Below are 12,904 nucleotides of genomic sequence, written 5' to 3' on the forward strand. Positions count from 1 at the left end.
CTTCTTTTAGTCTGTTTCGACAGTGTGTTATAAGTATCTTTAATTATCAATAGAAAAACTGCATTATCTTTCATTGTCTCAACATACAAAAATTCAATGGTCTGTAATTTCTTCTATTGTCCTGTGAGAATCGAGCCCGCCTTCTTTCATCTGTTGCATCTTTCCTTGGACAAAGTCATCCATCTTTTTCCGGTCCTCCTCATTCAGCAGTTTCAACAAATCCTCGGTGGACCCAAAGTCACCATAGTACTTTGGATGTATGAATTTCCAGTAGATATCATCAAAGCCAAAGCTGTAGGTTGCTGCAAGGAAAATCCAGAGATTGCCATTTTCAATCGACTGCGCCATGTGCTCTGAGAGGCGGGACGACCCGGGGGGTATATGACCCTCAGCAAACTCAACTTCATACTCCCTTAACTCTTCTAGAAATATCTCTAGTCTAGCCATGTAGTGAACCAGGAAATCATCGAAGCCGGCTTCCCAGTTTTCCGGGCGACATAACAATAGCCACCAGGGAGGGCAGTAGGTGAACTCGGCCGGCGCAGCATAGCAGAATTCCCAGTCTATAACGGCGCGAACTCGGAGTTCCTCATCAACAATCACGTTGGAAGGACGTAGATCTTCACAGAACAGCGGAAACGAGTTGGGATCATGCGGAGAGCGGAAGCGGCGAGCAACTTCACGGAATAGACAGCGGGCGATGTATTTCTTCCGGCAGTCCTCTTCGTCCACCACCGCATCGTTGCGTTGTGTTTCAAGGTGATGTAGATGGTCATTTGCAAGAGACACCAGGTATGAGGTCGTGTCCGCATAGCGGCGCTGCGATAGTCGTTTGGGAGGGAAGTTTGCAAGCGCCACCAGTTCATTCATGTTGAGAGTCAGCGCCCGTTTCCGCACCTCGTAGTATCCAGCGCGATCCCGGAAAATGCCGCCGATTTCTGGAAAGCGACATGTAGAGAGCTGCAGTACGATTTCCGCCATAGTGCGATAGGCCCGGCGTAAGATGGCAGGGTCAAGGTCCAATTTCAAGGTCGATGGCACCTTGGGGTCTTCCGATGCCTTGAGATACCCAGATAGTAGCTTGCCTTCGACAAATTCAAGAATCATATACGGACCTACTTCGGTTGCGCCATACCCGAGAGCGCGAGGGACGGGGATGGACGTATATCCTTCGACATACTCCATCACCGTAATTTCATCCACTATCTTTTCACGTCGAAACATCGACCGTCCCAGGGCAGGGAATCTGACGAGCACGTCAGGTCCATCCTTGAACTTGACTCGATAACAACGGTTAAAGGAGCCTGCTAAGTATTCCTCGGCGCTGGTTGCTTCACGGCGAACGTGATGAGAGGCAAGCTTGCATGCCGACTCTTCTATGTTGTTGCTCCTCAAATACCTTAGCCAGGAGATAAAGCAGCTGTCGTTCCGCAGGCAAGCCTCGTTGTCTTCTTTCATGGCAAATATCGAACACGTTTGCTGTCTAGACCTGGCTGCAGGTGGTATGCATAACTAATGGGCGAAGAATGTGAGTGGGATAGCAATTGGCAGGCCGCAGAGCGCCCCAGACCAGAGGCTCAAGTAACTTATATCGTAGTTTAGCTACGAGCAGCTTGGTCAGGGGCTGTTGGACTACCTATACTCGGGCATAGTTAGCACCGTTTCATGATTTGAGCCCCTGTCTGAGGCCTGCGGGCCCTGTGGGACATCATCGTGCACACAAAAGGTACATTATTCTCACAAAGAGCCTCATAGGGCTCTCTCTTGGTTATCCGTGGGTATCTTAGTCAAGGGGACTTAGTCATCAGCTAGTTCGCCTTGGTTATAGATCCATGAGCTTTGGTTAATAACAACTCGATCTATCAAATTGATATACAGCAATTACCATTGCAAGCTCGGCAACTTACTTTAATATATTAGCTAACGAACGAATATCTTTAGGTGATAGTTACTTACTTGATTTATATAATGCAATCATCATGCCAGAATTGGACAAGCCCATGAACTACCTCCTATAACTGGTAATAAACAATTATTCATAGTGTATCACATCTAAATATATTGAGAAGACCCAATGTATATAGTTAGAACAGAAAATAAACCTTGACGCTAAAGCCTCCCTATACCAGTAGCCAAGGGCACACAAAGGAGAGAAAATGGGGTATCGCGCCACCTGGCCAGGTAGCATGAAGGAGTATATCGAAGAAACTAATAGAAATAGACAAGTAGAAGGCCAATAAAGCAAAAGGCTATGCGTATGTAAAGTATGTAAAGTCAAGAAAAAAGCCATTCTATGTGAGGGATATATGGACATATCTCGAGAAAAGGGTCCATCTGTAACTCCAAATCCGAGGATGTATATATTTAGTGTCTTCAGTCAAGGCATCCTTGCATTGAAGAACCCTACAAACGCCCTTTGGCGGAAAACCGTCCAGAGAGATACCGTACGTTTGAGTATCGATGGGCCGTCCCCGTCACTAGATTTTTCATTGTCGTGCACGGGCACTTCCTCTTCGCGGGCTATCCGTCTTGCGAGCTCAAGGTAGCTGTTCATGGTCATGTCAGGTAGTTGGTAGTACGGATCAGTCCGTGTATCATATTCTAGATGATAAAAGTCCTTGGGGGCCTTGCTTTTCTTGGTTGCGTCCACTTCACTCAGCTCTAAAGACTTCTCGTCGTGAGCCTGGTTGAGTTCCGTCAGGTTCGCAAAGTATTGTTGGTAGCCGAGTAGGGAGAGTGGTTGGTTGGAGTAGGCTGGTCCTGGAGGAGAGGTTCTGGATGGAGGATTGGGAACAGTAAATTTGGGGTATTTCTTCTTGTGTTTCTTGCGCTTCTTGTGCTTTTTCGATATGTCTATCGAGGTGTTGTCTTGATCATTATCATCGTCACGATCATCCTCATCGAGATATGACAAAGGAGTGTTGTCTTGGTTGGGACTTAGGTAGGGTGGTTGCGGCCACTTCTTTGAGTGTTCTATGCCGGAGATGTTGTATTCCACCACGCGGATAGAAGGGAAAAAGTTGGGTATCACACTGGGCGAGACGAATGACATAAAGTATCGCTCTGCCCATGGACCACCTACTTCATTGTAGTACTTCTTTAGCTCTTTCTTGTACCCAGCAGTGTTCGCCTGGTCCTGCTCGGCCCAAGGCGGCTGTGGTAGTTTCGACCACAGCTTCTTCAGCTTTCGCAGGTAGCCCATCGACACCGTTATTGAGACGTCTTTCCCTGACTTCTCATGGCTGGTATCGTATTCTGATTCATCACCAATGATATACTTGATATCATCGAAATCCTGCAGAATGAAATGGTCAAGGTTCATGTGCCCGTAGAAGCTTCCAACGACTACGTCACGGTATTGCTTCATCCAAATAGCGTATTTCTGCCAGCACGAACCAGACCAGTTCTTCTTCTTCTTGTTCTGAGCAGGCGGAACATGCCCGATCAGAATTGCCTTCATCCCTCTGTCCCGGAGCAGTTGCAGGTGTGTCCTGAGCCACTCCATATGTTCAAACCCTGGCTCATACTTTGAATTGCACCCATCCACGGCGCTGTTGGCCCGGTAGAAGTACATGGTGTTCAAGCTGATGACAGCCAGTTTCCCTGGTATGGCCTCTACATAGAACCACCCTCCAATGGCGAACGAGTGTCTCTGTTCCTCTGGGATGACTGCACCCCACAGCTCGCTAAAGATCCTCGTCCACTTGTTTGGACCCCTCTCCATGATGTTGTGAGGCATGATGTCGTTGTTTCCGAAGGTTGGAATGATGGGGACCTTGAGGGTGTTTCCGAGTTCATCCTTGGGCTTGTGGAACGTCTTCACAAACTTGTCGAACACAAGCCGATTGGTGCTCACGATCTCCTTCTCAGAACGTGGCCTGCGTTCGTCTTTGTCGTGGCGCGCTGCGTCGCCCGTCCAGATCACAAAGTCAACCTTGTCTCGCAGGTTGTTACCGATCCAGTCGAAGGTTGCATCCAGCAGCGTCTCGGGGGTGTCGCAGTCCGTGCCAGGCGTGCCGAAGAAGCCAGCTATACCATGTCCACGGTGGCAGTCGTTTTTTATCTTCGTGTGGGCTTTGTAGAACAGGTCTGCATGGATATCTGGATACACACAATGTCAGCCTCGATACCTCTGCAAACACACCGGGAGAGCCGTTGGACCAGCTCAAACGCACCTGTAATGTGCAAGAAACGGCCATGCAGGCCGCTGTGACCTTCTCCCTGGACATTGTCAGCTTCGTCGACAGCCGTAACCAGGGGAACTTGAGCTTCGTCCTGGATGTTCAAGGCCGCAGCATCCGCGCCCACGGCCGTCAGCAGCAGCAGCAGCGGGAAGCGCAGTAAACATGGCGCCATGGCTGCGAGTGATCAGACAGAATCAAGACAAAACGGCCTTCTCGCCATCAGCACCGTCCACGTCCCGCCGGGGGGAGCGACCTAGTAATATATATACACTCTCCTCACACGGTGCCGTGCGTGAATGCGAGAGTGGGCGTGTGATACAACAATGCTCTTCAGGCGCCCTCAGGCTTCCGCGAAATAAATAAAATTAGGATTAAGGAAAAAGGTTCGCAGGGATCTTCAGCGAGTGACGTTAAGGCTTAGGTAAGCAGAATATCAACAGCAGAAGGGGAGGCAGCCCTTCTTACATTTTTTTGTCTCTTTGGATTCAGCTCTTCTTCTCTTCTTCTCATGCAGAGGACTATGTGATTGTAATACTTGATAAGAATTGCGTTGTGCAGGGCGTGCGCAGACAGTTTCTCCAGCAAATCGCAGAGACGGCTCTTTTTTTGGGACGACTTGAAAAAGGGCTGAAAGTGCAGGGTGAAAAAAGCAAAGAGGAGCAACGAGGCTTTCCTGCTAGTTCACTGGCTCGATGGGATGGGAAGAAGACACTGGCTGAGCCAGCGGATGACGGAGCGATCGAGAGACAGCAAATAATAGCGGATGGGGACGCGCGGAGGCCGTCTTGCAGTGGTGGTGTCACAGCAGATGGATGGGCCGCGAGATATGCTTGCATGGGGCAAAGACCTCTTGGGCTTCTGGGGCCTTTGGATCGATCACCACTCGGAGCAGAATCCATCAACCCGCAGGCAGACCATGAAACCGCACACCCACAACAGGCTGAAGAAGGACCCTCTGAAAGCGAGAATATATGCATGTGCAGAGAGGTGATCCATCGGAGGACTCTCCTGTCAAATGACGCTTCGATGCATTAGTTAGCGGCTGAGTATCAACTTACACTCCGGACTCGTGATACAACCTGGAGAGTTCTCTGTCTATCAGCAGCTATTCAAGCACGGTTTCGATAACTACTATCGAGTCTCTTCACAGCCGGCCATGTCCGCCCATGGATACAGTGTTTACCGACTGTCGAGCAGCGGGAAACTCGATCGGCTCCTGTCAAAGGACAGCAAAAGTCGTCCGTTCTGCAGCAGTGGAGTGGGCTACTACTGAAGACATCGACAGCCCGGGAACAACCAAGAGAGTGTATCTGCCGTTGCGTAGATACACCATCCTGAATGCTTAGGCGATATGGAGGCCTCCGTCGTTAAAAAGAATGCCGGGTTTCTCTCGCTTACTGGGGCATATGATGGATGTGGCAGTACAAGCAGACTCTCCTACTCCTTATCAGCTGGGGCACTCAAGACAGCTACCTTATCTGAAAGCTTAGAGAAGACTTACTCTATGCGAACTTGATCACAAGAAGATCGGGAGAGGGTATCATGCCATAATACCCCAGACCCCAGGACTCAAGTTGCCTTGAAACAGTTTCACTGCCACGGTTGATATGTACCGTCTATAAAACAGCTCAACTAGAGTCACTTGGCTACTTTTCTGTCAATAAGTTGCCACGGCAGTAAACTGGAGGCTCTCCATCATGATCATGCGGCCCTGATAACTACTTAGTTATCGGTTCGCAAGGGTGTACTCCGGGAATGTTTACTCTGCAAACCTCGAATCCTGCTAATCAAGGCTACTAACATGAGGGAGTAGAGAGATATAGGAAACGGAATCGCCAATACTCAGGGATAGACGAGCTGATTCCGTCGAAACTCCGACGGTGAAGTTGAAGTCGAGCGTCGACAAGCATCTACGGATACACTGCATGATGGCGGGGTAACTAGTTAGCTGTCAGTTTATATAAACGTCGTTCTATCTCTATCTCCAGGCCTTATTATTCGAACTTCAATTTCAACTTCAGCCTTGTAGATATAAGTATTCCATCCACAGTGACCAAATAACCATCGCACGGCTCCTCCAATATGGCAGACTTTCCCACCTTGAAGCCGGCATTCACCATGCAGGTAGTTATAACTGCCCTTCCCAGCGCTACAGATACATCTGACCACCGCATGCATCCACCATTATATAGGTCTTGATTGACCCTCCAGTGAACGTCGGTATGCATCAGAAGCTTAAGCCCGTCCGTCTGTATGGATGCTGAAGCCAGCATGGAGTGCTAACATCACCAACAATAGGAAGCACCGCGAAGAACTGCAACTTCGTAGTCACGGTGCGTCTCATGGCTTGCTCAAACTTTGGCCTGGCTGCAGGTGAAATGTTTGCGTAGCTGAAGCTGTCTGTCTCTAGCCCATGGTCGGCGGCACCGTCAAGAGCGAGCCTGGTTTCTTGCCTGCTTTCAACGGCCAACTTGCTAGCAATGGCAATGATTATATCCGTACCGACCCAGACGGTAAACGTCTACGGCTGGATGCCCATACTGTAGTCAAGTATGTCTATTCGTCCAACTTCTGAGGCGCACCAAGCTGATTGAATGTTTAAAGAACAGATACGGGAGCTGTAGGTGTTCTCGATGACCAGCTAACTAGCAGCGCCATGGCTTACTTGGTGGTAGTCTGTGTATATCAATTATACTGGAGTCGTTGACTTGACTCCCGAGATCAATGCCATTCTCACTGGCCGGGAAGAGGCAGCAAGCACCCAGTTTGGGAATATATGTATGATCCATCCACTTCCCTTGGAAAAATAAATCAATGGCGGAAACTCGCTAACAGATCCCCCTTTCAAGTCACTACCCTTAAGTTCGAGGTTAGTTGATCCCCTTTCCCCGGCTGCAGCTCAGTCACAGGCACAATTTGCTTACAGGTAAACCGTAACCTGTCTCAGAGCGGAGACGCCGATCATGCGGCCCTCGAGAACGGCATCTTCGTTGCCTCTGGTCGATTCATCTACGAGAAAGGTCAGAAGCCAATTGTAGACTATAAGGTCAGCCAGGTTTGTAAAGGTTGAGATTGGTAGACATGACAGTCCCCTCCCGAGTCTGTCGGAGGGCAAGCATGAGACAACAACCATTCAATTGCCTTATTCATTAATCGGAAGAGCATACATGTCCAAAGCCAAACCTGTATATAGTTTTGTATTCAACCGAAACCTCCAAGTCGTCCCAAATTTTTAGTCATAGCAAAGGCGAGCGCTCATTTTGCTCCTGCTCCTCGTCTTCCTCTGGTATAGTTTCTGGCGCTCTGTGCTCCTGTCCTTGTCCCATCCAGTTCGAAATACCGCCTACAAGGCCACGAAGCGCTCCCCCTATGCCTTCTCCGCCTCCCTCTTCCCCAAACTGGGTGCCCCCATACCCTCCACTGGCCCCGTAGCTATCGCCTCCAGGCTGCTCGTCTCCTCCCTCCTGCTGCTGCTGTTCCTCGTCGTCCTTCTTCGCCATCCACATCTGGTAAGCAAGGTATGCAACAACCACCAGAAGCAGTGTACCTATCACCGAGACAATGCAGGTGAGGAACGTAGCGGAGCTAACCGCACATCCGAATGGACGGGTACGTATCTCCCACCTCTCTTTAGTGCCGAGTGGGCATATCGAGCTGTTTGTCAGGGGAGCAAGGAGAGGGAAGGGAGAAGTATTCGGCACGCAGGTAGACGACTATGCAAGCAAAGTCAGCTATGCGGAAGTATCAACCAGGAGAGGATACGTTAGGCCGTGAAACGCATCTCGAGCGCTGAATGAAGGGTATATATTCTGAGCAAGGCGTATATATATATATATCAGAAGAAAATCCTCCAGTACATACAAATGCGCACCAACTGCAAAAATCCGCAGCACGAAGACAGCTGCCGCAGTCCTGGTTCCGCCAGCAGAACGGTAGGAGGTCGCCCTGTTTGCGCTCTTCGTAGAACTGCTCGACGGCCATAGCGATGCCATTGGCGGCAGTCATGTCGGTTTTCATCTGTGTACTGAGCGTGATAAGGCTGCGACGCCTTCCTTGCTGCGCTACTTAGCTCTTAAACAGTGGCGAAATAGGTGCAATCGTCTGGTCGACGAGGCAGAAGATGAGGAGTTTGTTCCATGGCCTTTTTTGTCCTGTTTCTTTTCTTTTCTCTTGCAGGCTGGATGTTTACACAAGCTGAACAGCGATTCCATACTTGCATGCATGCATGCCAAGGGCCCTTTTTTCAAGCAAGGGAGTCAAGTTGGTTGGCTGCCTGGAGAAAATTCGTGCATAAAGGGCTTGATACCGGCCAGTAAAGCGCCGAATATGCTGCGCTGTCAGGCAGAAGAGGTTTTACCCTGGTGCTTCATGGTCGATCTGTAACTTTATATGACATGGACGGGTAGGGGGGATGCGATACTTAGATATATCAATATATTGAGACTTGACCTCTAGCAGACAGACATTCATTACTTGACCAGGATAGAGAGAAGAAAAGTGGTAGTGAAAAACGTAGATATCATCACGCAAGTAAACAATGCAAATAGGTTAAGGCTGGCTGGCTGTTTGATAAACAGAACAGCCCATAGATGAAGGTATATTAGAATACGTTGATGCGATCTCTTTTGGCAGCCGTCCAATCGGCCCGGCCAAAGGGATCTATCAACTATCCTGGCGTTCGTTTTTTATTCCACATAAAATAAACCCATTGCGTTGCTCATCTCATAGTACGCCGATAGAAAGACCGGATAGGAATTAAACGACTCTCTTAACCTGTACATATGAATGAATTAGCTCCGATATATCTAGGTATATACGGGGAAAGGGACAAGGTACCTCGAAGAACCGCTTGAGCCACCATACTTGGAAGATGCCGTTTGCAATCAGGACAGCAAGCTGGAAGAGACTCCACCATTTCACTCGCGAGTTTGTGCTCTCCGCGGTGTTACGGTGGGTACGTTCACGGACAATGATGTATGATTGCTCGTCCTTAACCTGGGCGAGCTCGTCGGAGAGTCTCATTACTGCACAGCAAAGGTCAGCCAACTATCCACATCTTCCGCGTGTAAGAAAAAGTTGAGTGCGTACCCTCGGCCTCTAGAGGGTCAGACGGGTGTTCACTGGCAGGCACGTAGACAGTTCCATGCACGTTGAATGTCACCTCCTTGCTGTTCGACGACCAGGCCTCGTTGCCAAAGCAGTAGACATACTTTCCATCCCGTTTGGCGGTAAACGTGAACTCGTCGGAGGAAATCGAATTCTTGCTGTGAATCTTGTGGCCGGCGGGATCCTCAACCTGCATTTCATCAACGAGTTAGCCTGCATGTCCACTGCTGCTGTATATCTAGATTTCTCCCATTTCTGCCCCTTCTGGCCAGTTTGTCTGTCCATTTGGCGACCAAGGTATCAACGCACCCAGAAATTAATGTCGAGGTTTCCGCTCCCGCCAAACTCGGTGTCTCCCGTCTGGAAAACCACGCTCATCTTATCGTCGACATGGAGGTTCTCGAAGAAACACTCCCTCGAATGCGCCTTGAGTGGAATGTTGTGTGCTGTCACGGCACCTATGCAGAGCAGGGCGGACACTGCGAGAGAGGAAAAGGCAAGCTTCATGGCGGCGCAGGGAGGTCGAACAAGGGACAATTAAGAGGAAGACACGGTGAGATACAGCCTGTTAGACGCCGTAACCTGTGCTATGCGGCCGTCGAGTCGGGGGTTGAGGATGTTTTCTTGCTTGTCTTCGTCGTCGTCCTTCGTCGTTCGTCCTTCTTTTTTGCGTGTCCAGAAGCGCACGGACCACATACGCAATTCTGGGCGCAGGAGAGAGATAGCAAGAGGCAGCAAAAGAGAGTAAAAGTGAATACTCCGTAGACGACGATGAGGTTGACAGGTGAATAGCAGCTAGATGGACAGATATAGGATGGCTGAAGCTATTTTACGGCATATACAGAGCTGGAAGTCTAGAATGTTTTTCGAGAGTGCTTCCGCTGGCCCAGAGTGACTGCCTGCTAGTTATTTAGATCGAGGAACTTCCCTTCACCCTCCTCGCTACATCAATAGCCGCTCAAACACCGTCGCTGCATACAATTTTACAGCATTAGACTGACATGGTACAAGACGAAGGAGAACAGCCTTGAACATGGCCCCCAAAGCGCGAAACGTACCGGGACAGGATATTAGGATGTCATTTGGCGATGTCTTCAAGAGCAGCAAGGCGCTCAAGGCAGAGAGAGAGCTGGTGGCCAGGAAGGCAAGTCGTTCAACCGCTGCATAGACGGGGAACATCAGCTAACAGGCAAGCAGAGAGCGCAGCTCAAGGCCGAGAGCAAGAGACTAGCCGAACTGAACGCAGCGATGGCACCATACACCAAGGTTCAGGAGGCAAAGAACAGCAGCGGTCAGGCAGCAGGGCCTCCAGGGCCTCCACCAGCCGTAGTCCCTCCTCCGCCTGCTAATCTACCACCAGGGACCATTCAGCAAAAGCCTGAGGCCGCTGTAGTCCCAGCTATTGTGGTCCGGGACTGGACAGACGAGGACAACGCCCAGTTGAAGGCGCTGAAGGAGGACAACATCAGCTGGCGGAAGATCGCGGAGACGATGAACTGGCCGGTCCACGAGCTTAAAGAACGATGGCGAGCCATCAAGCCTGAGCCGCCGAAGAAGCCGCAGCCAGAGCCAGGAAAGGTCAAACAAGACGGCGTTCAGGAGAAGAGAGTCGTGTTTACGGAGTCAGGCGATGAGAAAAAGGTATTTATGCGCCCCCCCCTTTTTTCCCCCTTTGAATCCGTCCACCCTTTAAATTATTCTTATCCACACGTCTCTGCAATGCCGTGGCCAGCTAACGACTTAGCAGGGCAAAGAAGCCCCAAAGGTGGTATATGCAGATGAAAGTCTGAGCACAGAGGAGGCTGTTCTGCTCAGCAAGCTTGCGGACAAGTACGACAAGGAGATGTGGTTACGCATCTGCTCCAAGTTCTTTGACAAGACCGGCAAGCGACTTGATCCAGACGAGGCCAGACGGCACATCCGTCCGTCGTAAGCCACCGTCACGGCCACGACTGCGGATACCAAGACGGCGCTATGCAGGTACCGTGTTTAGCGAGCCTTATTAGCTCCTCGATTCTACCCTGATCTCGTCGATATAAGTGTGTCCTGTCCAACGCTGCTGCCACCTCGACCTCTCTTATCTCAGACAGCGCCCTACCCCAGCATCCAATGGCCCCCTATCCTGTCCGTATAAACACATGTTCGCACCCTGGTCCACTCAGCCCACTCTCCCCCCCCTAAAAGTCCAGCTTTCAGGGGGCAAAAAGAAACCAAAAAAAGTCTGGGCCTGCGGATGTTTCATGACTAAGCAGCGCCCTTTTTCTCTGGTTCGACTCCGGGAATTTTTTTGACGAAGACAAGGACGAGGAAGATCCATTAAGTTCTTTCGCTGCCGTCGTCATATAAAACTCTGGAGTTTGCCTCTCGACCTTGCTTTTCCCTCTCCTCCCTCCAATTCCTGTCGTTACACTCGACACCGTTAGCAACAACCCCTCTTTCAACTCGACACCTGGATACACCACCAACATAGGACGATAAAGGATGCGTTTCTCGACTGCCCTCTCGCTGGCTCTGGCGGTCAGCCCGGCTGCCGTCTTCGCTGCCGGCAACTTGGGGTTCTCTCTAGGCGTGAAGAAGCCCGATGGTAAATGCAAGGACCGGGCCGACTTTGAGAAGGACTTTGACACCCTCAAGGCTCACGGCACCACTGTCAGGACATACGCGGCTGCTGACTGCGGCAGCGCTTCTCTCATCCTCCCAGCGGCTAAGTCAAAGGGCTTCAAGGTGGTTCTCGGTATCTGGTAAGTCTCCATGAAAAGGATGGCCGTTCTGCTCTGATAATGATGACGCTAACGGCTTCAGGCCTGATGTTGAGGAGTCATACAAAGCCGATGTAGAAGCCCTGAAGAAGGCTGTCCCAGGCAACGAAGATGTCGTTGCTGCCATCACCGTTGGCTCTGAGACGCTCTATCGCGGCAACTTCACTGGTCCAGAGCTACTCAAAAAGATTAACGAGGTCCAGAAGGTGTTCCCCAAACTCACGATCGGCACTGCAGACAGCTGGAACAAGTACGCCGACGGTACTGCTGATGCCCTGATCGAGGGTGGCGTCAAGTACTTGTACGTGTCTTCCCATTTTTCCGTCTGTGGTCTCTCATGCTTGAACCAAATGTTAACACCAAATGTAGGTTGGTCAACGCCTTTGCATTCTGGCAGGGCAAGGCCATCGAGCAGGCCCCCAAAACTCTCTTCGACGACTTGGTCGGGGCTGCTAAGCGTATTGCCGACAAAGCCCCCAAGGGCTCGAGTCCCTACGTTGCCATCGGTGAAACCGGCTGGCCTACTGGTTCGTCCATCCGTACCCTCCTCGACTATCGCATAATTATACCTTACTAACACCTATATTATCTAGACGGCGGTACCGACTACGGCGCGGCAAAGGCTGGCACCAAGAACGCCGAGAAATTCTACAAGGAGGGTGTCTGCGCCATGCTCGCCTGGGGTGTAGACGTCTTCTACTTCGAGGCCTTCGACGAGCCATGGAAGCCCAAGAGCATCGGCGACAACGGCAATGCCGCTGACGAGACCCACTGGGGCATGTACACTGCTGACCGCAAGGCCAAGTTTAACGCCGACTGCAAGGTCAATAAGAAGAAGGACTAGGCTTGGTCTCT

At 50.6% G+C, this 12,904-nt stretch overlaps 6 protein-coding genes across 6 annotated transcripts; 2 read left to right on the top strand and 4 right to left on the bottom strand.

Moving 5' to 3' along the window:
* Window positions 1-93: 93 nt before the first annotated feature.
* TRV_01892 (uncharacterized protein) lies at window positions 94-1,458 on the bottom strand (the record flags this gene model as incomplete). The annotated part of the gene is made up of 1 exon (XM_003023905.1): window positions 94-1,458. One exon carries the CDS (start codon window positions 1,456-1,458, stop codon window positions 94-96), a length of 1,365 nt encoding a protein of 454 aa, XP_003023951.1.
* Window positions 1,459-2,377: 919 nt separating this feature from the next.
* TRV_01893 (vacuolar endopolyphosphatase, putative) lies at window positions 2,378-4,356 on the bottom strand (the record flags this gene model as incomplete). The annotated part of the gene is made up of 2 exons (XM_003023906.1): window positions 2,378-4,101; window positions 4,176-4,356. 2 exons carry the CDS (start codon window positions 4,354-4,356, stop codon window positions 2,378-2,380), a joined length of 1,905 nt encoding a protein of 634 aa, XP_003023952.1.
* Window positions 4,357-7,420: 3,064 nt separating this feature from the next.
* Window positions 7,421-8,189, bottom strand: TRV_01894 (uncharacterized protein; the record flags this gene model as incomplete). The annotated part of the gene is made up of 2 exons (XM_003023907.1): window positions 7,421-7,897; window positions 8,046-8,189. The coding sequence occupies 2 exons, from the start codon at window positions 8,187-8,189 to the stop codon at window positions 7,421-7,423; spliced, it is 621 nt and encodes a 206-aa protein (XP_003023953.1).
* Window positions 8,190-8,939: 750 nt separating this feature from the next.
* On the bottom strand, window positions 8,940-9,797 carry TRV_01895 (endosomal cargo receptor (Erv25), putative; the record flags this gene model as incomplete). Its single annotated transcript, XM_003023908.1, has 3 exons — window positions 8,940-9,208; window positions 9,273-9,480; window positions 9,600-9,797. The coding sequence occupies 3 exons, from the start codon at window positions 9,795-9,797 to the stop codon at window positions 8,940-8,942; spliced, it is 675 nt and encodes a 224-aa protein (XP_003023954.1).
* Window positions 9,798-10,365: 568 nt separating this feature from the next.
* On the top strand, window positions 10,366-11,223 carry TRV_01896 (uncharacterized protein; the record flags this gene model as incomplete). The annotated part of the gene is made up of 3 exons (XM_003023909.1): window positions 10,366-10,434; window positions 10,473-10,931; window positions 11,038-11,223. The coding sequence occupies 3 exons, from the start codon at window positions 10,366-10,368 to the stop codon at window positions 11,221-11,223; spliced, it is 714 nt and encodes a 237-aa protein (XP_003023955.1).
* Window positions 11,224-11,771: 548 nt separating this feature from the next.
* TRV_01897 (GPI-anchored cell wall beta-1,3-endoglucanase EglC) lies at window positions 11,772-12,893 on the top strand (the record flags this gene model as incomplete). The annotated part of the gene is made up of 4 exons (XM_003023910.1): window positions 11,772-12,031; window positions 12,093-12,350; window positions 12,419-12,576; window positions 12,643-12,893. 4 exons carry the CDS (start codon window positions 11,772-11,774, stop codon window positions 12,891-12,893), a joined length of 927 nt encoding a protein of 308 aa, XP_003023956.1.
* Between the last annotated feature and the right edge of the window lie 11 nt (window positions 12,894-12,904).

This window comes from Trichophyton verrucosum, assembly GCF_000151505.1.
Source record: "Trichophyton verrucosum HKI 0517 chromosome Unknown contig00185_1.f1.exp, whole genome shotgun sequence".
NCBI classification, from domain to species: Eukaryota; Fungi; Ascomycota; class Eurotiomycetes; order Onygenales; family Arthrodermataceae; genus Trichophyton; species Trichophyton verrucosum.